Source organism: Rhineura floridana, chromosome 21, assembly GCF_030035675.1.
Source record: "Rhineura floridana isolate rRhiFlo1 chromosome 21, rRhiFlo1.hap2, whole genome shotgun sequence".
Lineage (NCBI taxonomy): Eukaryota > Metazoa > Chordata > Lepidosauria > Squamata > Rhineuridae > Rhineura > Rhineura floridana.
The window spans coordinates 17,065,929-17,087,541 of record NC_084500.1 but is presented as its reverse complement, the minus strand read 5'-3'; the positions used below and the strand labels follow the sequence as shown (position 1 = coordinate 17,087,541).

General features: G+C 48.4%; 1 protein-coding gene across 1 annotated transcript in view; it reads left to right on the top strand.

Moving 5' to 3' along the window:
- Positions 1 to 4,437: 4,437 nt before the first annotated feature.
- VPS53 (VPS53 subunit of GARP complex) overlaps positions 4,438 to 21,613 on the top strand; it is a 40,305-nt gene continuing 23,129 nt past the window's right edge. The window contains exons 1-7 of the mRNA XM_061604958.1: positions 4,438 to 4,592; positions 7,399 to 7,479; positions 12,192 to 12,241; positions 13,851 to 13,917; positions 18,673 to 18,759; positions 19,328 to 19,443; positions 20,668 to 20,787. Of these exons, the coding sequence (XP_061460942.1) occupies positions 4,509 to 4,592; positions 7,399 to 7,479; positions 12,192 to 12,241; positions 13,851 to 13,917; positions 18,673 to 18,759; positions 19,328 to 19,443; positions 20,668 to 20,787 (605 nt within the window). The 5' untranslated portion in view covers positions 4,438 to 4,508. The remainder of the gene's footprint in view (positions 4,593 to 7,398; positions 7,480 to 12,191; positions 12,242 to 13,850; positions 13,918 to 18,672; positions 18,760 to 19,327; positions 19,444 to 20,667; positions 20,788 to 21,613) is intronic.

The following is a 21,613-nucleotide window of genomic DNA, read 5'->3' as shown; positions in this document are numbered from 1 at the left end:
TTTTTTTACTTGGTTTAAATTGTTGCAGCAAAAAGAGATTTGTCAAATGAATCAGCTTTAAAGAACTTCTGGGTGAGCTATAACTCTTCTCTGTTATTCACGAAATTAACAGCTTATCTCTGTTTCTATTGCAAAAAGCTGTCCTGGAAGTGCATTCTAAAGATATAAACAGAAGAGGGATTTCTATTCCGAGGAACATTATATTGTCTGGGACTATTCTCTTTTTGGTCTATTTTATTTTGACGAATCTGCTTCTTCACGACGCCACTAACTGTTTTGATGCTGGGAACTAAATTTGTTTTGTGTTCTTGAACATAGAGAGATAAGGCAGGCTGCTCTGTTTATACTGTGATGTCATCAAGCCTGGAATATTAACCCAATTGTTGCTGAAATAAGAAGTGGTTCTTCTTTATTTTTGTTTTGTTTTGTTTTCGTGGTTTTAAAAATGGCAATCAAGAAAGTGGCTGAGAATCTGGAAGTAATTATGTTTCAGAAAATAATGGATGAGATTGAGATAACGAAACAAACCCTGCGACAGGGCAGTAAGGAGCTGAAAATTGAACTGAGCAAAATGACGCAGGAGCTTAAAGAAATAGGGGATCCTGTGAGAGAGGAGAATGAGATCAAAGATGAGAAAAGAAAAAATAAAGGGAAGATACAAGCCCTGGAGATTGGAACAAATGTGGAATTGGAAAAAGATCTGGAGTTTATGGATATTAGAAATAAAATCTACTGTTTGGAATTTAACGTTATCTCTGAAGAAATTAATGAAGATATTAGAGATAAAGTTATCAATGGCTTGGATAATCTTCTGGACTGGAATGACGTGATGGAGCTTGATATAGAGAAAATCTATGGAATTAACTGCAGCCATGTGACAATGGAAAAACTCTCAAGAGATGAGCCAGTGCATTTTGTAAAAAAGAAGAACACAGATATGACTTTACAACAATATTTCAGCAACTTATTCAGAATTGATGGCAAGAAAATATTTGGGATAGAGGAAATTCCCATCAGACTCTTATTATATGACTATGGCTATGACAGCAAGATTATTATGGAATACTGATAATGGAAGATTGGACACTGAAATTACTGGACTTAACAGGACTATTGAAGATGGAATTAATATGGATAATGGAATAATGGCTATTGAAATTATTGGACCTAACAGATTTTGATGAGATGGATTAATCGATATGTTTATTTGGACTATGGTTATGACAATAAGATTATTATTATTATTAACGAGATGGATTAATCGACATGTTTATTTGGAGAAAAATTGATAGATATATTTCTTAAAGAATTGAAACCTCTCTTTGACTTTTTGTGGAAAGAATAAAGTAATGTTTATGAGATTTGATGATTAATTAAGATAACTACTGGAGGAAAGTGATTTTATAATATAATTTAAGAGACAGGATTGTTATATATTGTAGACCTACAACTGATTTGATCTGTGACAAATGGGAAGTCAACATTTTATTTTTTTGTTTAATCATTTTTGTTTTGTTTTGTTTTCTGTCTTTGAATGTTTTATGATTTTGTTTTGTATGTTTTATGAAAATTTGAATAAAAATTATTGTAAAAAAAAAAAAGAAATCCGGGAGGAAAGGCAGGATATAAACGGAATAATTTTCTATCCTCTCCATAACTCCTATCCGAAACTCTGCAAGATAATGGATGGTATTCAATGCTCGTTCTATTCAGAGTAGACTCTATTAAAGTTCATAAACATAACTAACTTAGGGTCATTCATTTGAATGGGTCTATGCTGAGTAGGACATAGTTGAATACAGCCTAATTTATATATACATACATAAATATATATACATATACATAAATACATTATATATACATAAATGCATATATACATATATATATATATATATATAATACACTTATATAATATCCTTAACATTGCTCTGTTGATTACTTGTTTAAAGCATTGTTATTAAAAATTTTATTGAATTTTCCAAAAATAAACAAAAAACCCTAGCCAAACAATACAAAATAAATCACAGAATCATAGAATCATAGAGTTGGAAGGGACCTATAAGGCCATCAAGTCCAACCCTCACACAAACCAGTGTGATGTACTGGTTAGTGTGTTGGACTGTGGCCTGGAAGACCAGGGTTCAAATCCCCGCGTGGCCATGAAAGTGACCTTGGCCCAGTCACTGTCAGCCTAACCTGCCTCACAGGGTTGTTGTGAGGATAAAATCGGGAGGGGAGAATCATGTCTGTAGCGTATGCCACCTTGAACTCCTTGGAAGAAAGGTGGGATATAATATTATTATTATTATTAATAATAATAATAATAATAATGTGATGATCCAGATCAACACACTTTTGCTGCCACTCTCCAGGCAAAATAGGCTCCCCAGTAGTTTATCGAGAAATTTGATTCCATCATCTGTGCCTTGAATCGAGATAAGGGGTTCTTATCCCACTAGCTGTCTTAATTTAGCTGAAGTGCTGTACCAGATGTTCTGTGTTAGCGTCACTGCTGCTTTGTGAATGGTTAATGCAACGATATTACATACATTTATACTCTTACCTAATTCTGTACCTCCTGCCTTTTTATTTATTTATTTCAGATGGCTCACTCGCTCTTCACCACAAGGTCCCAGGGCAGGTGACAACCAATAAAATATATAAATATATAAAACAGTCACAACAGTGAAAACAATCATTAAAACGGTTTAAAACAAAAACAGCTCCCTATATATATAACAGTCAAAAGGAAAAGTCCAAAAGTCACTCGGGCCACGCGCAAGTAATGATATCCTTTGGGTTACAGGAGTCCAGTCCATCTGGCAACCCTGCTGGAACATAGGACGCTCCTTATAACAAGTCAGACTATTGGCCCATCTACCTCAGTACTGCTTTCACTGACTGGCAGCAGTGTTTCAGGGTTTCAGACAGGGAGTCTCTCCTCGCCCTGCCTGCAGATGCCAGGAATTGAACCTTTTGCATGCAAAGCAGATTCTCAACCACAGAGCTACAATTGCCCCGTTTCTGATGAGCAGTGACTCATACAGAGTCACACTCCAAGGGTGTATCATCCTTGTCCTGCATCCTCAGTGACGGAGTGATCCAGCTACACTTGAGCCTCACACTGCCAGAGGAGGCCAATGGGAAGAGCTGGGAAAGGTGACCCCAGGAAGGGAGCACCTGCGCTTGTTGCAAGGGTTGCACTTTGCACAGAATATAATGATGGTGACTCATCTAGCAGAGCCAGAAGCAGCGAGCTTTGTAGAGGGAGGTTAATAGGAAGAGGAGTTGCTGATCAGATAGAACTGACTGGCCTGCCCAAAAGATAATCATCCCCAGGCCAGTTCCCAGATCAGGATTGCCTCTTTGTGAGGGTAGCGAGCTGCAAAAGATGGGGCTCCTGCAACTTTAATAGCAAGCTACCCCTGGTAAAATTCCCACTATTAAAGGTGCAGGAACCCTGTCCCAGTGGTGGAGAATCAGCCTCATGAGGATTGAGCATGCTCAATAGCCACAGAATGTTGAGTGAGGGCTAGAAGGAGTGAATTGACTTGCTGGTGGCCCTTACAGCTTATATAGTAGTCAAGAGGAGAGCAGGGTTGGCAGGCACCCTTAGCAGGTCCACTCTGACTCAGATGGGGGTGAGCAAACACTGCGATTTTTCCCCACAGTTCCCATTTGTCAGCGTCATTATCTTATGAAACTGTGCCATGTACAATGTAATGTGCCATGCACATTTGATGGATTTTATTATCGCACTGTGATCAACAAAAGAACTTAAGAGCCTGCTGGCTTTGGCCAATGCCTCACCTAGATTCTCACCATGGCCAACCAGATGCTATCTGCTGTCCATATTTTTATTATTATTTAACACTATCAACAATAACACTAAAAATCCATTCTAATACCACTAGTATAACAATAAATTATAACAATAACTGCTATCAACAATAGCTAAAATTATTATTAATAACAGAGGTAGAGCTTTTAATACTTGAGGAGTCCATTGCCCCTAAACACACCTGGAAAGCCAAACACACGCGGGTCCTGAGCCATCCAAATAGGAATAACTTTTATTATGGGAAAGTTAAAAAGCACGTGCTTAAATCTTCAGTATATTTAAACCGCATTGGACTCTTTAAAAAAACCCTCCAATTTTGGCTGCACCCGGTTGATCAGGAAAGCATTCTGCCCATGCTCAGAGGCACTCGTGGCTGTCTCTTATACCTATGTCTACACACACACCGCGCTCAGATTTTTAAAAACATTAATCAGTTCAAAAACGCTTTTTTAAACGCAGCTAAACGCATTCAAGGGCCTTCAAACGCTTCCAAGAGGGCGGGGCTCCAGCTGGGCGTGGCCTCCGCGGCGCCTATTCCCTTTTCCCCCGCCCCCTCCTTCCGCGCCCATTGGCTGTTTCCTCTCTCGGTCTTCCAGCATCCCAGAATGCCGCCGTTCCCGGAAGTGCCGCGAGTGAGCGCGGCGTCGCCGCCGTGGTGCAGGCCGGGATGGAGGAGGACGATCTGGACTTGGTTGAGGAGCTGGAGGCCGCCCTGCAGCTGGCGCCGGAGGTGCAGCTGGCTATCGAGCAGGTGAGGGGGAGCCGGGCTGGAGGCCGGGGGGGGGAGCGTGGCCCGGCCCTAAGCGCGTTGAGGGGCGCGGCTTTGAGAGAAGGGGCGTGGCTCGATCCTGAGGGGGCGGGGCCCTCGGAGAAGGGGCGGGGCGGTGTGTGCTAATTGCGCCTGTCTGGGCGGGGCCTATCTGAGAGGATTGCTCATTTTGGGGAGGGGGTGCCTGATGCTGGTTGCCCCCCCCAGGGTGGCTGTTAGCTGGGGGGGGGTGAATGCTGAAGAGAAAAAGAGGGGCTACTGCATGCCCCTTAGAGGTTGGGGGAGCCCAGATGGGGGCAGGGGCTGGTTGGGGGGGTCTGTTTAAGGATACCAGTGAGCTGGGTTTGGTTGAGGTGGGGGTGGTTGGGGGGAGGGTTGCCAATGGGAGCGGTCTGGGTAAGGGGAGCTCCTACTGGGAGAAAGATCTAAATTATTATTATTATTATTATTATTACTACTACTTGCCCTTTACCCGCAGGTCTCGGGGTGGTTTACAGCAGTTAAAAATTCAATATTCATTAAACAGAAATAAATCACGAGATATTTTGGGTCCTGAAAACATACATCTCAGGTGCCGAAGGTCAGGGTGAAGAGGTGACTCTTCAGCATTTGCCAGAAACTGTGCAGCGAAGGTGCCAGGCCCACCGCTGTGGGGAAGGAGTTCCACAACTTAGGGGCTGCCACAGAGACTGCCTTCCCCGCTCACCTCTGGCCAATTTTAGGGGGGGGTAGGAGGAAGAGGAGTGTGGGGTGCCCATAGGAAAGGGCTGGGGCCTGAGGGTGGGGCTCCAGGGTGCCAGTCTGGGGTGAATGGTTTCTTAGAAACCCATTTATTTCACAGGTTTGTAGACTGCTTCATGGTATAAAGCCGTCAAAGCGGTGTCCCAAGATGAAAACAGAATAAAGCACAAAATCCCAAGTTCTAAAAACTCATGGGGTTGTATCCAGTATTAGTCCTACTCAGAGGAGACCCATTGAAAATAGTGGACTGTGACTCATTTTTGCCCATTCGTTTTTATGGGTCTCCTCCAAGTAGGACTCAATTAGCTTCAGCCCAATCGAATCACGTCAGCCGACTCTGAAAAGGATTAAACCATCTTTACGGATTCTAGAAAGCAGTGAGACCAGTGGCAGTCCATAAATGCCTGGGCTGCCCTTTGGGGAATGCCGTCGGGGACAGAAACGACTTTGGTCGGGGCTGCCGTGAGCCTTTGGTGTGCGAAGGGGGTTGGGGGTGCCCGTGGAAGGGGTTGTTGATGGACAGAGGGGATCTGGGGGTGCGATCGTTGGGGTTGGGGGAGGGTGTCTGGAAGGGGAAGCGAACCGTGGGGTGCTAGCAGGGGTTTGTAGATCTTGGGAGGGGATGAGCTAATGCAGGAATCGAAAGGCGGGCCTGTAAGAGAGGGATGGGTGGTGGGGTGCAGCTCAGATACATGGAAAAAGAACAAATGTTATGCGCTCCCTTACACTGAGTCAGACCACAATTGTTTCTAACTCATGGTTGCTTACACCAACCGGCGGTGGCTCTCCAGGATTTCAGACAGGGGTCTCGGAGATGCCAGGGACAGCACTTGGGACCTTCTGCGAGTGGGTGCTCTGCCGCTCAGCTACCGCCTAATAAAAGCCCAACAAGATTCTAGTCCTCGTGGCTCTGGATTCAGGGCTGCTTTAAATAGGAGCCTAGGAAGCTGGCTCATACTGCATCAGACAGTTGGTCCGTGTAGCTCAATCCTTTCTACACCAACTGGCAGCAGGTCCCCGGGGTTTCAGATAGGGGTGGTCTCTCCCAGCCCTACCTGGAGACGCCGGGGATTAAGCCTGCCACGTGCTGCACACAAAGCAGATGCTCTACCACTGCGTTACAGTCCTCCTAAAATAAAACAAGATCCCAGTCCTCATGATTCTGAACTAAAGACTTATTTAAATAGGAACACAGGCCTCCCTCCCTATTGTCTGCACAGACTGGTCGCGGCTCTCCGGGATTTCAGGCATGGGACGTTCCCAGCCTTACCTGGCGATGCCATCGGAGACTGAACCTGGGACCTTCTGCATTCACATCAAGGGCTTTACCACCGAGCTGTTGTCCTTTCCTCCACTTGGCAGAGGGGCTGTCTGAGGGAGGCTAATTTTGTGCCTGTGGAAGGTTGTGAGGTGCTTGATAAGAAGGAGATGCAGATGGAGATGATGGTTGTGCAAATGCTACTTAGAGTAAGAGTCAGATGAAATGCCATCTGACGCTTGGGTTGCCAAGGCGGTGCCTGTGGGCGCCCCTGGGGCCCCCATAGGCTTTCCTTGGTGCCTGCACAGCCCTGGCCTCCCACCTCTTCCCACAGCTGAAATTAGGCTTGACAGATGATTTCACTAATAGAAAGCTTTTTTCTTCTTCAAGTCCAATGGCTGCACAGAGAGCAATTTCGGCGCACGTGTGGCATCCACAACAGAGTCTCTAGTTTGCAGATGCGCCCTCAAGCCCGAAAAGGTTATCAACCCCTGCCGTGATGGTTGTCGAATGAAAGATTTATGCACTCTGTGGCCTCGCTAAGGGAAGTCTCTGTGTGTGTCAGTGTGACCCTGTCTGTATTTATCAGTCAGATAAAGAGCGCAGAACTGAAAGAGGGCCAGGAGAGTTTAAAAAAAAAGGCCATTGAGCAAACATTGACTTGATGGACCTGTTGTCGGGCTGAGCCAGGTTCCATTGTAACTTCAGCGGGCGCCCTTCTCTTGAAGGGAACGGCTGCAGCTGGAAATTGCAGGCCATAAATTTCCGCGCTTGTTTTTTTGCTTAAAGGTGTTTCCCAGTCAAGATCCGCTGGACAGAGCCGACTTCAACGCCGTGGAATACATCAACACGCTTTTCCCGACTGAGCAAGTGGGTAGAGTCCTTTGTGCGTGGTGATGTGATTTGTGACATACAAGTTGTTATTTTTACCCCAGGGGAGGAGAGCCTGGCTGGGAGACCAGAGGCTGCGAGTTCAAATCCCCGCTCGTGCCTCCTGGGTGTCAAGAGCCAGCTAAAGATGACCCCCACAGCGAGTGGCTCAGGGGTGATGTGCCCTGCCACCTGTGCAGCCGTGGGCAAGCGGCATAGTCCCAAGGAGCCCAGTTGCGGACAAGGAAGGGGCTGGCTTGTGCAGCTGTGGCAAGCTGAGCAGGCCCTAGCCAGCTGGGGAGGACTAGCCTCAGAGGGAGGCAAGGGGAAACCCCCTCTGCATACCACTTACCATGAACATCCTATTCATAGGGTAGCCATAAGTCGGGATTGACTTGAAGACAGTCCATTTCCATTTTATTTTTCCCTTGCTTTTGATCTCTGTGGTTTGTCTCATCTTGCTCTGCCTCGTTTGTCCACTAGAGGTCACCGCTCCCATCCCATTGGGCCCGTTCAGCCTCCAAGAGGCAGAACTGTCTGTAATTGTTCCGGTTCTCCTCAAGACCACAGAACTGCTGGTTGTTCTATCAGCCAGCCCTTAGATCTCCAGGTGCTGCTTTTGAATGCCAGGTCGGTATATAATAAAACCTCCCTTGTCCATGATTTAATTGTGGATGAGGGTGCCGACCTGGCATGTATAACCGAGACCTGGGTGGGTGAGCAGGGAGGAGTTGCCCTCTCTCAGCTTTGCCCACCTGAGTATACGGTGCAGCACTATGGCAGATCTGAGGGCCGGGGAGGCGGGGTCGCTGTGGTCTATAGGAGTATTTTCTCTCTCACCAGGCATCCTGTCCAGATGACGACTGGTCTAGAGTGCCTCCACCTTGTACTGGGCCAAGGAGACAGACTGGGAATCTTGTTGGTGTACCGCCCACCTTGCTGCCCAACAGCTTCCCTAGCTGAGCTGACAGAGATAGTCTCGGAGGTGTTGTTGAGGTCCCCCAAACTTGTGGTGTTGGGGGATATCAACATTCATGCCGAGACTGTCTTATCTGGAGCGGCTCAGGACTTCATGGCCTCCATGACAACCATGGGGCTGTCTCAATTTGTTACTGGCCCAACGCATGTGTCGGGTCACACTCTTGATTTGATCTTCGCCACTGGTCATGGAGATGGTGATCTGGAGGTGGGGTATTTTTCATCTACTCCATTGTCATGGACAGATCACCGCCTGCTGAGTTTTAGACTTACAACGACTCTTTCCCTCTGCAAGGGTGGGGGACCTATTAAGTTGGTCCGCTCCCGGAGGCTTATGGATCCTATGGGTTTTCAGAGGGTTCTGGGAGTTTTTCCAGCTGATAGTACTGGCGCTCCTGTCGAGGCCTTGGTCGAACTGTGGAATACAGAGATGGCCCGGGCTATCGACACGATCGCTCCCGCGCGCCCTCTTCGATGCAGAGCTCATACAGCTCCGTGGTATACCCCGGAGCTGAGAGTGATGAAGCAAGAGAGAAGGAGGCTGGAGTGCAGATGGAGACGAACTCCAGACGGATGCAATTATGCTTTGGTAAGTGCCTCTACTGTCGTACATAAAAGTGGTAAGGGCGGCGAAGAAGTCCTACTTCGCTGCCTCTATCAAGACATCTCTCTGCCGCCCAGCAGAGCTTTTTAGGGTTGTACGAGGACTCTTACATTCTGGTCCTCAAGATACCATTGAAACATCTGAAGCTCGCTGTAACGACATTGCAGGGCACTTCCAAAATAAAATCGCATGCATCCGTAGGGACCTAGACTCTGATGTTACGACAGATGGATCCATTGAAGTGTCCAGAACACGGTCTTGTCTTTCATTATTGGATGAGTTTCAGTTGGTGCAGCTTGAGGAAGTGGACAAGGTGCTTGGAATGGTGCGGGCGACCACGTCTGCTCTAGATCCTTGTCCATCTTGGCTGGTCAAGGCTAGCAGGACTGGTACCACCGGCTGGGCCAAGGAAGTGATAAATGCCTCCTTGAGTGAGGGAGTAGTCCCTAGTAGCCTCAAGGAGGCAGTAGTGAGACCTCTTTTGAAGAAACCTTCCTTAGACCCAGATAACTTGAACAATTATAGACCGGTGGCAAATATCCCCTTTTTGGGCAAGGTTCTGGAGCGGGTGGTCGCCAATCAGCTCCAGGTGCTCTTGGATGAGACTGATTATCTGGATCCGTTTCAATCCGGTTTTAGGCCTGGTTTTGGCACTGAAACAGCCCTGGTCGCCCTGTATGATGACGTCTGTCGGGAGAGGGACAGAGGGAGTGTGACTCTGTTCATTCTCCTTGATCTCTCAGCGGCGTTTGATACCATCGACCATGGTATCCTTCTGGGGAGACTCGCGGAGTTGGGAGTTGGAGGCACTGCTTGGCAGTGGTTCCGCTCCTACTTGGCGGATCGTCGCCAGAAGGTAGTACTTGGGGAACATTGCTCGACACCTTGGACTCTCCATTGTGGAGTCCCTCAGGGGTCGGTTTTGTCCCCCATGCTTTTTAACATCTACATGCAGCCTCTGGGTGCCGTCATCAGGAGTTTTGGAGTGCGTTGCCACCAGTACGCTGATGACACGCAGCTCTATTTCTCCTTTTCATCTTCTACAGGTGAGTCTGTGGATGTGCTGAATCACTGCCTGACCGCGATAATGGACTGGATGAGAGCTAATAAACTGAGACTCAATCCAGACAAGACTGAGACACTGTTGGTGAGTGCCTCCCCTGCCCAGATGGTGGATGTTCACCCTGTTCTAGATGGGGTCACACTCCCCTTGAAGGAACAGGTTCGTAGTCTGGGAGTTCTTTTCGATCCTTCCTTGTCTCTTGAGGCGCAAGTGGCCTCGGTGGCAAGGAATGCGTTCTACCACCTTCGGTTGGTAGCCCAGCTACGCCCCTATCTGGACAGGGATGACCTCGCCTCAGTTGTTCATGCTCTGGTAACTTCTAGGCTGGATTACTGTAATGCGCTCCACGTAGGGCTGCCCTTGAAGACAGTTCGGAAGCTTCAGCTAGTGCAAAACGCAGCAGCCAGACTGCTGACGAGGACCAGCCGGTCAGCACATATAACACCTGTTCTGGCCCGTTTGCACTGGCTACCTATTTGTTTCCGAGCCAGATTCAAGGTGCTGGTTTTGACCTATAAAGCCTTACATGGCGTGGGACCGCAGTATCTTGTGGAACGCCTCTCCCGCTATGAACCTACCCGGTCACTTCGCTCAGCATCTAAGGCCCTCCTCCGGGTACCAACCCATCGAGAAGCCCGGAGGACAGTTACTCGATCTAGGGCCTTTTCTGTAGTGGCCCCCGAACTGTGGAACAGCCTCCCCGAAGAAGTATGCCTGGCGCCTACGCTTCTATCTTTTCGGCGCCAGGTTAAGACCTGGCTATGCTTCCAGGCATTTTAAGCGTTTATGTTATAATTTAAATTTTTTATTTTTTTCTTTAGTTGCTGCTTGCATTTATTGTTTGTTGTCTGATTTTATTGTTGATATTTTGTATTTTAACCTTTTTGTACACCGCCCAGAGAGCCACTCGCTATGGGTGGTCTATAAATGAAACAAATAAAAAAAAAAATAATAATAATTAAAAGGATTTTAGCTGCAGCAGATTTCAAGCCCGCAAGTCCCTTGCCCAATCATTTCTTTATTTTTCTGCTATGCATAATTATATTCCTAGGGGTATCTTACAAATGCAATGAAGCAATTGAAACATAAATACGAAAAGGGGGAGATATTCCACGCTAATTCTACTCAGAGGAGACCCGTTAACATTAATAAACGTGACAAAGGTTCATTCATTTTAATGGGTCTACTCTTGAGTAGGATCCACGGTTCTTGGGAGTTCAGTAGACATTACTCTCAAGTGTGCGCAGGACCTTTTGAGTGGTGGCTCCCCGTTTGTGGAATGCTCTCCCCAGTGAAGTGTGTCTGTTTCCCTCATTATTGACTTACAGGAGGAATTTAAAATCATTCCTGTTTACCCAGGCATTGGGTGGCTGAAGGGGGCGGCTGCCCCTGGCAACCTGGAGATTACTGGATGGAACGATGTCTTTATCTGTCACTGTTTTTAGAGTGTTTTGTCTCGAATTGTTTTTAGGTTACTCTGTTCTTGTTAATGTTAAAATGTTGCGTTGATGCGTTTGCCACCCTGGGCTCCTATAAATTCAATCAATTAAAATAAATAAAAGGGATTCTGTCGCGAATGGCTTTAATTGATGATCCCATGCCCCGGGGCATTCTGGGAACTGCAGTTGTGTTGAGAGGGAGAGCAGGCTGGAGTTCTGTGGTAAAGAATTCTGAGCAACTTCGTCTGGGCTGGGGAAATCCATTCCTCCCGACGTTGCTGGACTCTTAACTCCCATCATCCCTGACCACGCTCGTCTGCAGGGGCACAGGTTCCCTATACCTGACCTATCTACAGTTCCTGCAAACTTTGGGCCTGGTGTGTGTGTGTGTAATCCAGGACAGTTAAAGGTGGTATAAAACTGGTAATGGTTTTGCAGCGTAGACAATGAGCTTTGTGCCAGCGGGGCTGCGGACCTGGGACTTGAATTTGTACCCCGGAGATGACGTGTTCTGCTCAATGATGGTGAACAAGTACCAGTTTGGCGGATGCTGCATACCCAGTTTAAATGATGAAGGCCCATTCTCTTCTCTCTCTCCCTTCCCCGCCCCAATTCTTTATCTTGACAGTCTTTGGCAAACATTGACGATGTGGTGAATAAGATCAAGCTGAAAATAAGGCAAGTGGTGTTTTTTTATATATATAAAAGTTTATTTATTTATTATTACATTTATACCCCACCTTTTCGTCCAAGGAGCTCAAGGTGGCATACGTGCATCTTCCCCCCAATCTCCGTTTTATTCTCACAACAACCCGATGAGGTAGGTTAGGCCAAGAGGCAGTGACTGGCCCAAGGTCACCCAGGGAGCTTCATGGCCGAGCGGGGATTTGAACCGGGGTCTCCCAAAAGGTCCTAGTCTGACGCCCTAACCACTGCACCACACTGGCCGCTGTTGTTATCATTGGGGGCTGCTGAGGGTTGCGAAAGGTCCTCCCGTTCCTTTAGGGTGGAAGGTGACTAACCTTTGTTTGTCCCGAGGGCCACGTTCATTCTTAGCCAGCCTGCTGGGGAGCCGCATGCCAGCACTGACTATGGCCAACCGCCACTATGGCACCCACGCACTGGAAATGTCAAAGGTCAAACGCATGTGCAGGACGCAGAAACAGAGCCCCCCCCCCAAGACCTGTGCAAACGAGGAGGGGTTTATTGCCTTTTTCCCACTCACAAAATGATGGCTACTGACCAGGGGAGGGGGCTCCTTTGAAAACGAGGTGAGCTCGCCTTGAGCCGGGAGCAAATAGTTGCATCCAGCGCTGAACTGATTCAGAGCAGACCCATTGAAATAGTGGACGTGGCTATCTGTGCTCTATTAATTCCCCGTAATAGGTCTATTCTGAGTAAAAGTTTGGTTACGACCCGTCGTTTGTCCTTCGTTTAAACCTTTGTTTATTTGAAACTGTTTCTGAACCGCGTAACATTTTAAAGTAATCTCTCTGAAGCGGTATCCAAAAATAGGACATGCAAACAATAAAGTGGCAGAAAAGCCCATTCTTTTGATTTTAAATTATTTTAGCTGATTTGTTGCCTTCCTCCCTGGGTCCGCATAGCAAAGGGCTGGTAAGAAATCTCATAAACGGCAACGACAGCAGCAGAAATAACAGTAAAACAGGAATCCGGTAACAGCAGGGTTCAGTCTTGTGGGTTAGGGAATGCCTGGGCAAAAAGAAACGTCTTTGCAAGATGTCTGAAGCACAGGAACATAGAAAGCTGCCTGATAAGGAATCAAACCAATGGTCCATCTAGCTCAGAATTATCTGCAGTGATTGGCAGCAGCTCTTCAGCACAGCCTCTGCTACTGAGCATGAAGCAACTGGTGGATGATGCTTCCTGTGCGGCGCACTCTCTGTTGGTCTCTCTGGCTGCCTGCTTGCACCGTGGTTTACCTTCAGTAGTCCTGTCTGTTCTAGCCTTCTCTTCCTCCCCTGCCTCCGGGACGTTCGCAGACTGGCGCCATTGCTGATAGGCGTCGCGCGACAAGTGCAATTTCATCCTTTCCAGTGTCACTGTTGAAAGACCAAAACGAAAGCGAGCCTTTGCCTCTTAAAAGAGGGGGCTTCATTTCAATGCCCCATGGGGCTGGCGTGAAGTGCTGGACCATTTATTTCTAAATATTGAAATGGCCATAAGCATTCATTTAGTGGTCTCTTTGGCAATTTTTTAAAAAATTGTACAGCAGAGAATTCATGTTCAGGCTATCTTTCTGTTTTTTTCCCTCCCTCCCTTTCAGGCGTTTGGACGATAACATCCGGACCGTAGTGAGGGGGCAGACCAGTGTGGGACAGGATGGCCGCGAGGTATGAATTTCTGTTACATGCGTCCAAAATCATTCTCCTCTTGTGGCTGAATTTCTCCAGGGCCCTAGTTTGGGGTGGGGTGGGGAGTGTTGTAGGTGTTTCTGCCTTCCCCCTGCCCCCTTTGCTGATTTTCTCAACACCTGCCTCGATTTCATTTTAAAATAACGCAAGTGGGACCTAAAAAAAAACATTAACTGAATGGAGTATTCCTGTTCGGGGTGCCGGCCAGCCATGCCCTTTTCTACAGTATTCCATTGTCCTAATTCCCCCACCTTTCTTTCCATCAGCAGACGCTTGGGCATTGCATGGCCACTGAGCATGCTCAGTCCTCGTTAGGCTCTTTGAGGGAGGGGCTACCTTGCCGCTGGTGGTCTGTGGCCAACTTTGCTATCAAGAGGGATCAATGTAAGGAAAAACATGGAGGCAGGATTCTACCCCAGTTGCATTTGGACTCTGCTTTAGACGAGCCTGCTCTAATCGGGTGCTTCCCCCCCCCGATCAGAATTGGGGCACCGTCTTTAGCCCGAGGGCTGCGTTCTCTTCTGGGCAACCTTCCGGGGGCCACATGCTTTTGGTGGGCAGGGCCTGAGGCAGAAGCGGGCACAGCAATGAATATAAATGTTACCTTTGCCCAGCAGGCTTGTTTCCGCATCTAGGCTGCAAGAGGCACAGTGGGAGTTCAGGGGAACATTCCAGCCAGGTGGAAAACACTCAGGGAGGGTGCAAAGCAGGAGCAGTGAGGGGCGTGGCCTGGGGACAGTTCTGAGGGCCAGATAGGGAGGCTGGAGGGCCGCATTCAGGGTTGGGGAGGCTTGAGGTTTCCCACTGCTACTCGAGACGTTGCTGAACTCCCGTCTTCCCCCGGAATCGGCCGTGGTGGTTGGGAGTTGACGTCCAGCGGCACCAAGCTGGAGACGGCGATGTGTCTCTGCCCCCAAGATGCTTGCAAAAAAATCCAAGCAGAGGCTAACCAGAGTCATCCAGGGTTCTGAGCCAGGGCAGCCAATCTGATGCCATCATAAACTTTCTAGACTCTCAGCTCCCATCGTCCCTAAAATGTTGGCCTTGCTTGGCCGGGACTGCTGGGAGCTGGAGTCCGGCCACAACAACTGAAGGGACACAGATTACCCCCCCCCCCGCCAGTCCTATATTAAGGACTAGAGACTTGCACCTGTTCTCAGCCCTGTGTCCTTTACGATGGAGTTCAAGACAGTTTCCAACTCTTGGCAAGTTGAGCTGGGCTGGGTACCTGTCTTATACGCTTTGAAGGCACCACTAGAAACATTTCTAAAAAAAATCTTTTTTTTCTAATGAAGAGGGGGCAAGTGTGTGTGTGTGGTGTGTGTGGTCATGCGACCTCGACTGACTCACAGTTCCCCGCCACAAAGCTCTGCTGAACAGGCGTCTGTTTTGGAAGTACAGAGCCGGCAAAAATGCCAGGAATGTCCCGGCTCCTGTAGTTAATAGGTCAGCGCGGAAGGGATCAGAGAGCAGGTTGGATTGCACAGGAAAAAGCTCTTGAATGGCATTTTCGGTCAACGGCAGAATTTTTGCCTTCGCTGCTCTCTCCCCGCAGGAAAGCCAGATGAAAAGGAAACCCTGGCGGAATAATTGCTATTCCTTCTCTCTCTCTCCCCCCTCCGGACCGCTTTTTCCCCAGGGGGGGCGAAGGGGAGAATAGATTGCCTGTCTGTGATAATAGCATAATTAATAACGCCTCGTAGGGCTGAAAGCCTCGATTAACACACGCACTCGCACCCCCGTGGCAAGTTCTGGCCTCCCTCCCTCACCCCCGCGTTTGAAATGAAGGGAGCCTTTGTTCGCTGTTGACAATTATGGAAGCTTAGATTTTTTTTAAAAAAAAAGAGAGAGTAAGAGGCATCCGTTCCCCCCATCACCAATTCTCCATTCAGTCCTGCCAGAGGCCAGTGTTGTCTACATTGACCGGCAGTGCCTCCCCAGGGTTTCTGGGGGAAAGAGAACGTAAGAGAAGCCCTGCAGTTGAACCAGACCAGAGGAGGCACATCTATAACAACCATTCCTCGGGTGGTTTGCAGAAGCGTGGGTCGGTGGGAGGCATCTGAGCCAAGAGGAGTTTCAACATAAGGAGAGCCTGCTAGATCTGGCCGATAGCCCATCTAGCCCAGCATCCTGTTCCCACAGCGGCCAACCAGATGCCCCAACAGGAAGCCCGCAAGCAGGGCCTCCTGAGCGGAGCACCACCTCCTCTCCCCACCTGCGGTTCCCAGCAACTGGCATTCAGAGGCACACTGTCTCTGACAGTGGAGGTAGAACATGGCCAACATGACTAGTAGCCACAGGTAGCCTTATCCTCCGTGAATGTGCCCAGTCCCCCTTTAAAGCCGTTGAAGTTGGTGGCCGCCGCTGCGTCTTGTGGGCCGAGTGCGGATGCTGCTTATTTTCAGGGAACGGGTGCTGAGTTAACAGGTTGGCAAAGAAGGGTCGCGGGTCCGTGAGGAGAGCACCTCCTTTTCCCGCAGAAGGTCCAAACCGCTAATGGCATCTCTCGGTCCTGGAGAGCTGCTGCCAGCCCGTGTAGGCGACAGCAAGCTAGATGGGGAATATGGAACCAGATGGTCCGGCTCTGGATGAGGCGCCTTCTGCGTCCCCTCCCTTGCGGCGGTTGGATAGTACCAGTTTAAAACGAGAGCCCAGTGACTGTTGCTGTATAACGCAGGATCCTTGCCGTGACTTTGAGCCTGTAGAAAAGGCTTAAAACAGCCTCGCGTCTTCTGGCTTCCTTATTTTCTGGGTGCGCTTCTTTTTTTAAAAAAAATGGAGCTTTGTTTTGTCTTGCACAAAATCTGCAGCTGATTTTTTGTTTTGTTTTTAAGCTGCATCACTTAATGATTCCTTTATGGGGAGGAAGCGGCGGCTAGGCATTCCTCCGCAGGGCGTAGCGCGGCTTTTTTCTTCCGGAGTTCCAGACGGCGGCTATTTCTGATTCCTGGGCCAGAGCCCAGAGAGCAGATCCTGGCTGCTGCTTTGGCTGGCTCTTGCCAACGCAGGAGATGTTCTCCCCTCCGGCTTTTCTCAGTTCCTTTTCCCCCAGTCTAGGATTCCTCGTCAGTTTGGCCCGGCAACATGTGTAGACTTTTCGCCCGCTTGCATAACGTTAGAACTCAGTGAAGCTGAATGTTGGAAGACTCAGGACGGACGTAGGGGATTTGCTCCCCCGAGAGGCGGTGGTGGCCACCAACTTGGATGGCTTTAAAGGAGGGTTAGACCATTTCAGGGAGGAGAAGGCTGCCGTCGGTTTCCAGCCACAGTGGCTGGGTTCTCTCTCTGCTGTCGGAGGCAGCATGCTTCCGAACACGAGTAGCTGGGAATCGCAAGTGGGGAGAGAGGCCGTTGGCGCTGAGGTCCAGCTTTCCGTCGGAGCGTCTGGTTGGCCACTGTGAGAATGGGATGCTAGACCAGGTGGGGTCCCTTTGGCGAGATCCTGCAGGGCTCTTGAGTGCTGCATATACTCAGCGTGGAGGAAAATGTATCCACGGTGGCTTAACTGTCGAAGCAACAGCAGCCTAGATCGACACTGGACTTCAGCCTCTTGCCGCCAACAGAAATCGGAGGAATTGCCCCAAAGGGAGAGTTTGTCCGTAACGGATAAGCTGAGGTTTCTTTTCTCTCATCCCTGCCCCAAGCTTTTCCCCAGAACTTGCCTGCTCTACGCCAGGGAGGAGCCTTGACAACAATCCCCACCCCACTTGAACAATCTAAACGTAAAAGTTGCCTTGCGATTTATTCCACACAGGGCCCAGAATCCCCGGGCTAGATTTCATCTAACCACAACCTGCGTACAGACAACGGCAGCCTCTACGGCAGGTGTGGGGAACTTTGCCCTCTCCCCTCCAGGTGTTGCTGAACTACACCTCCCATCACCCCTTGCTTGCTGGGGCTGATGGGAGTTGTAGTTCAGCAAAGCCGGAAAGCCAGCAGTCCCCCACACCTGCTCTAGGGAGTCACTCGACAGATATTCAAGCCGAGGAGAGCCAAAGCAGAGCCATTTTGTATTTCTGCTTTGCTGACCTTGCGCCAGTGATTCCCCCCCCCACCTCCGTCCTGAACCTAGCCTACTAGACAGGGTTGTCGTCTGTGTTTTATGCACAGGGCGTGTGTGGAATGGAACAACTGCAGGTTTATTGTGCCGTGGGCTCCATTTGCCATGAGGAGTCCATTCTCCTTCCTTGAACCAGCTGTTTCCTGTTTGTTTTTTTAAAAATACTTTCCCCCACTATGAATGCCGATTTTAACATTGTATTTTTTACATTATTGTAACTCGTCCCGGGTCCTTATGGTGAAGAGTGGGTAAGAAATCTAATTAATAATGATGATTGATGATTACGATAATAATAATAACCGAGTTCTGTGTCACCTTAAAGGTCTAGCAACTTTTACTCTGACGTAAACTTTCATAGGCCCAATTTCAACAGACGTGCAAAGTGTTGGTCCAGTGTTGGCAGATCACACCCTTTTCGATTCTTTCTCACCTTAGTGCAGGCGCTGAGCTCTTCGCTCTTGCTGCGACAGCCCTGCGCGCCTACCCTTCTGGCCTTTCCCCTGCCCTCCAGGAGGACTAGAGGCTTATTTCTGGTGTAGAATTCCAGAGGTGGGATCTCCCAGGCCAGAGGAGTTTGAGCTCTTGCTGTCTCGCTCAAAAGAAGTTGGTCTCTGTATAATTTCTCTTGAAGATGTGCATCGAGTGTTTTATCTTCCCTGACTTCCTCCCTGCAGGCACTTGAAGAAGCCCAGAAGGCCATTCAGCAGCTCTTCGGGAAGATTAAAGACATCAAAGACAAGGCAGAGAAATCGGAACAGATGGTGAGTGACAAGTTTGTTGTTGTTTGTCCCTAACTCTTAAGCAGTCCTTCCCCCCCTCCCTCTGCCTTTATCCTGCTCCTTTGACGCGCAGTCTTATAGAACAGGGATGACCTGTGTGCGGCCCCTAAAGCAGCTTTGCCTGGCCCCCGGTGGTTTTTTAAAAAAAGAGGAGAAAATGTTGTTCCAAACGTCACGGGCAAGGAAACGAAGCAATGGGTCTTTCAGCGTGCGTTGCCTTGCTAGCTGCTCTCCCTGCGAGCGTGCCTTCCTGCCTCAAAAGGGAAGGGCTGTATCCGAAGCAGAACGAGCTAGCGGACCCTCTGGAGCAATTTTTGCACGGGAGGAGGAGAGGGAAGCGACGTCCCATTGCGCAAGTGGAACTCCGCTCACGGAAAGTTGGATCTTACTAGGCGTTCACCCAAAAGGGAAACTGGCCCTTCGTTTAGCCTCTAAACCAAATCCCATAAGCCGAGTTGCATGTGCGGGTTCTCTGTGTTGATTTGCCGTTTCTTGAATTCTTCGCTTGTCTGTTGGGTGCACCTGCTTTATTTTAAAATCTTGCGGACAGGTCAAGGAAATCACACGTGACATCAAGCAGCTGGACCATGCCAAGCGCCACCTGACCACCTCCATCACGACACTTAACCACCTCCACATGCTCGCCGGCGGAGTGGATTCCCTGGAGTAAGCGATGGGGGGAGCACGGGCGTGTCATGATTCTGTGGGAACATGGGGGATGGACGGACTACAGAATGGGGAACTGGATGCAGAATTTAGCTTCCTAAAAAAAAACCCAGTCTTGTTTTAAAGAAATAGAGATAAAGTAAGCTTCTAGTCCTCAGGACTTTGAAGATGTGCTTTCAAAGTGTCTGGGCAGCAAAATCCCTAAAACTGGGAAGGTGTATGATTATAGAACTTCAGCGGTTGAGGGTGGCCAGGGTCCCAACCTTTTAATTAGCAAAACCAGAATTAATTGTGCAAATTTGTGCAACATGCACAATGCACCCAGGCTGCAGGATTTAGATGGCTTGGGTGAAGAATTTCATTTCTTTTTTTATTACTAGCTCGCCCTGGTTCCATGCAGTTATTTTAGACAGTTCTTGAGTGCTCTTGCTGTTTGCAGGAAAGCAGGTTAGAAGACTTTGAAATAAATACAGAGCTGCCTCAGATGAGCTCCCTGACTGGTGGCCTTGCTGACTGGGGCTGATCTGGGTCGGAGTCCAGCTGACAGGAGTCGGGGCAGCAGGTTCCCCCTTGGGGAAGGGCCATAGCTCAATGGTAGAGCCCCTGCTTTGCACCTAGAAGGTTCCGGGTTCAACCCCCGGCATCTCCAGTTAGGGATGGGAATGTCCCCGTGCCGGAAACCCTGGTGAGCTGCTCCCCATTGCTATAGACCAGGGGTGAGGATCCTTTTTTCAACCTGAGGGCCACATTCTCTCCTGAGCAACCTTCTGGGGGCCACGTGCACTAGCATGTGGTGGGCAGGGACAGAGGCAAAAGCGGGTGAAGAAACACATTAATACTTTTTTTACCCGGGATGGCGTGTGGCCTGGGAGAGTCCCGAGGGCCACAGAGAGAGGTCTGGAGGGCCGCATTTGGTATCGCGGGCCTGAGGTCTAGAGTAGACAATACTGAGCTTAACGGTCTCGCTTGGTCCAAGGCAACTTCAGTCGCTCCGATGTCAGCGGGGCAATAGAATCCACTCCGGGTTTTAGAGTAGCTTTCTAAGGTGTTGAACGCCTTGGACAGCTCTTTGGAAGTCCAGGCTAAAACTCAGAGTGGATTCCACCGCCCCGCTGACATCGGTGCCACCAGCTTCCTGCGTTCCTAGCCCTGATTTCACCTCCGGCTTCTTTCTGGAAGCTGCCTCACTAACTTTCCCTCCCCCCCCCCACCCCCAATCTATAGGGCCATGACTAGGAAGCGACAGTACGGCGAAGTGGCCAACCTCCTACAAGGTGTCGTGAACGTGCTGGAGCACTTCAGCAAGTACCTGGGGATCCCGCAAATCCGCCAGCTTTCGGAAAGGTAATGGGGTGGACTCTCCCCTGAGAGCCCGGGGCGGGGGGAGGGGAAGGGACCAGAAACAGAGCAGCCAATCAGTAATCGTATATTTATATATTTACATATAAATATATTGATATATTTAGACCATTTCTACGCTGCTTATCTTTAAACAAAACTGTTAAGTGGTTTGCAACTTGAGTTAAAAACATCTTAACCTCTCCAAAGGATTTCTACAAAACACAGTGAACAGCTACAGAGAGCATCCACTGTAGCATCAAAGTGATCACTGCACATAAAAATCAGCTACAAAAATACAAGAAACATTCATAATGTTTCATAAAAGACCGTCTTATCCCTTATATACCCAGTCGATTTTATCGGGAGGTCCGTTCAGCAAAATATAGGAAGCGGACCTTTAGTGTGGTGGCCCCGACCCTGTGGAATTCACTCCCCTTAAATATTAGACAGGCACCATCTCTGTTATCTTTTCAGAGCCTATTGAAGACCTTCCTCTTTCAACAAGCCTTTTAAGTAGAGACCTTATCCCAGTCTGCGTCTGTGTTGGAACTGCTTTTTAATATGCCTTTAAACCTTTTTTTTTTTTTTAAGTTTTTTAACCTTTTTTTTTAAGATGTCTTCAGAGCTTTTTTAAAGAATGATTTTAAAGTTGTTTTGTTTTAATGTATTTTAAAGTCTGTTTTTATGATGTTTTTGTTTGCCACCCTGTGCTCCTGCTGGAAGGGCGGGATATAAATCAAATAATAAATAAATAAAATGAAATAATAAACGAGCAAGCAACTGAACAAAATATTCCCTAGACATCAGAAAATAAAATTACGAACAGTGA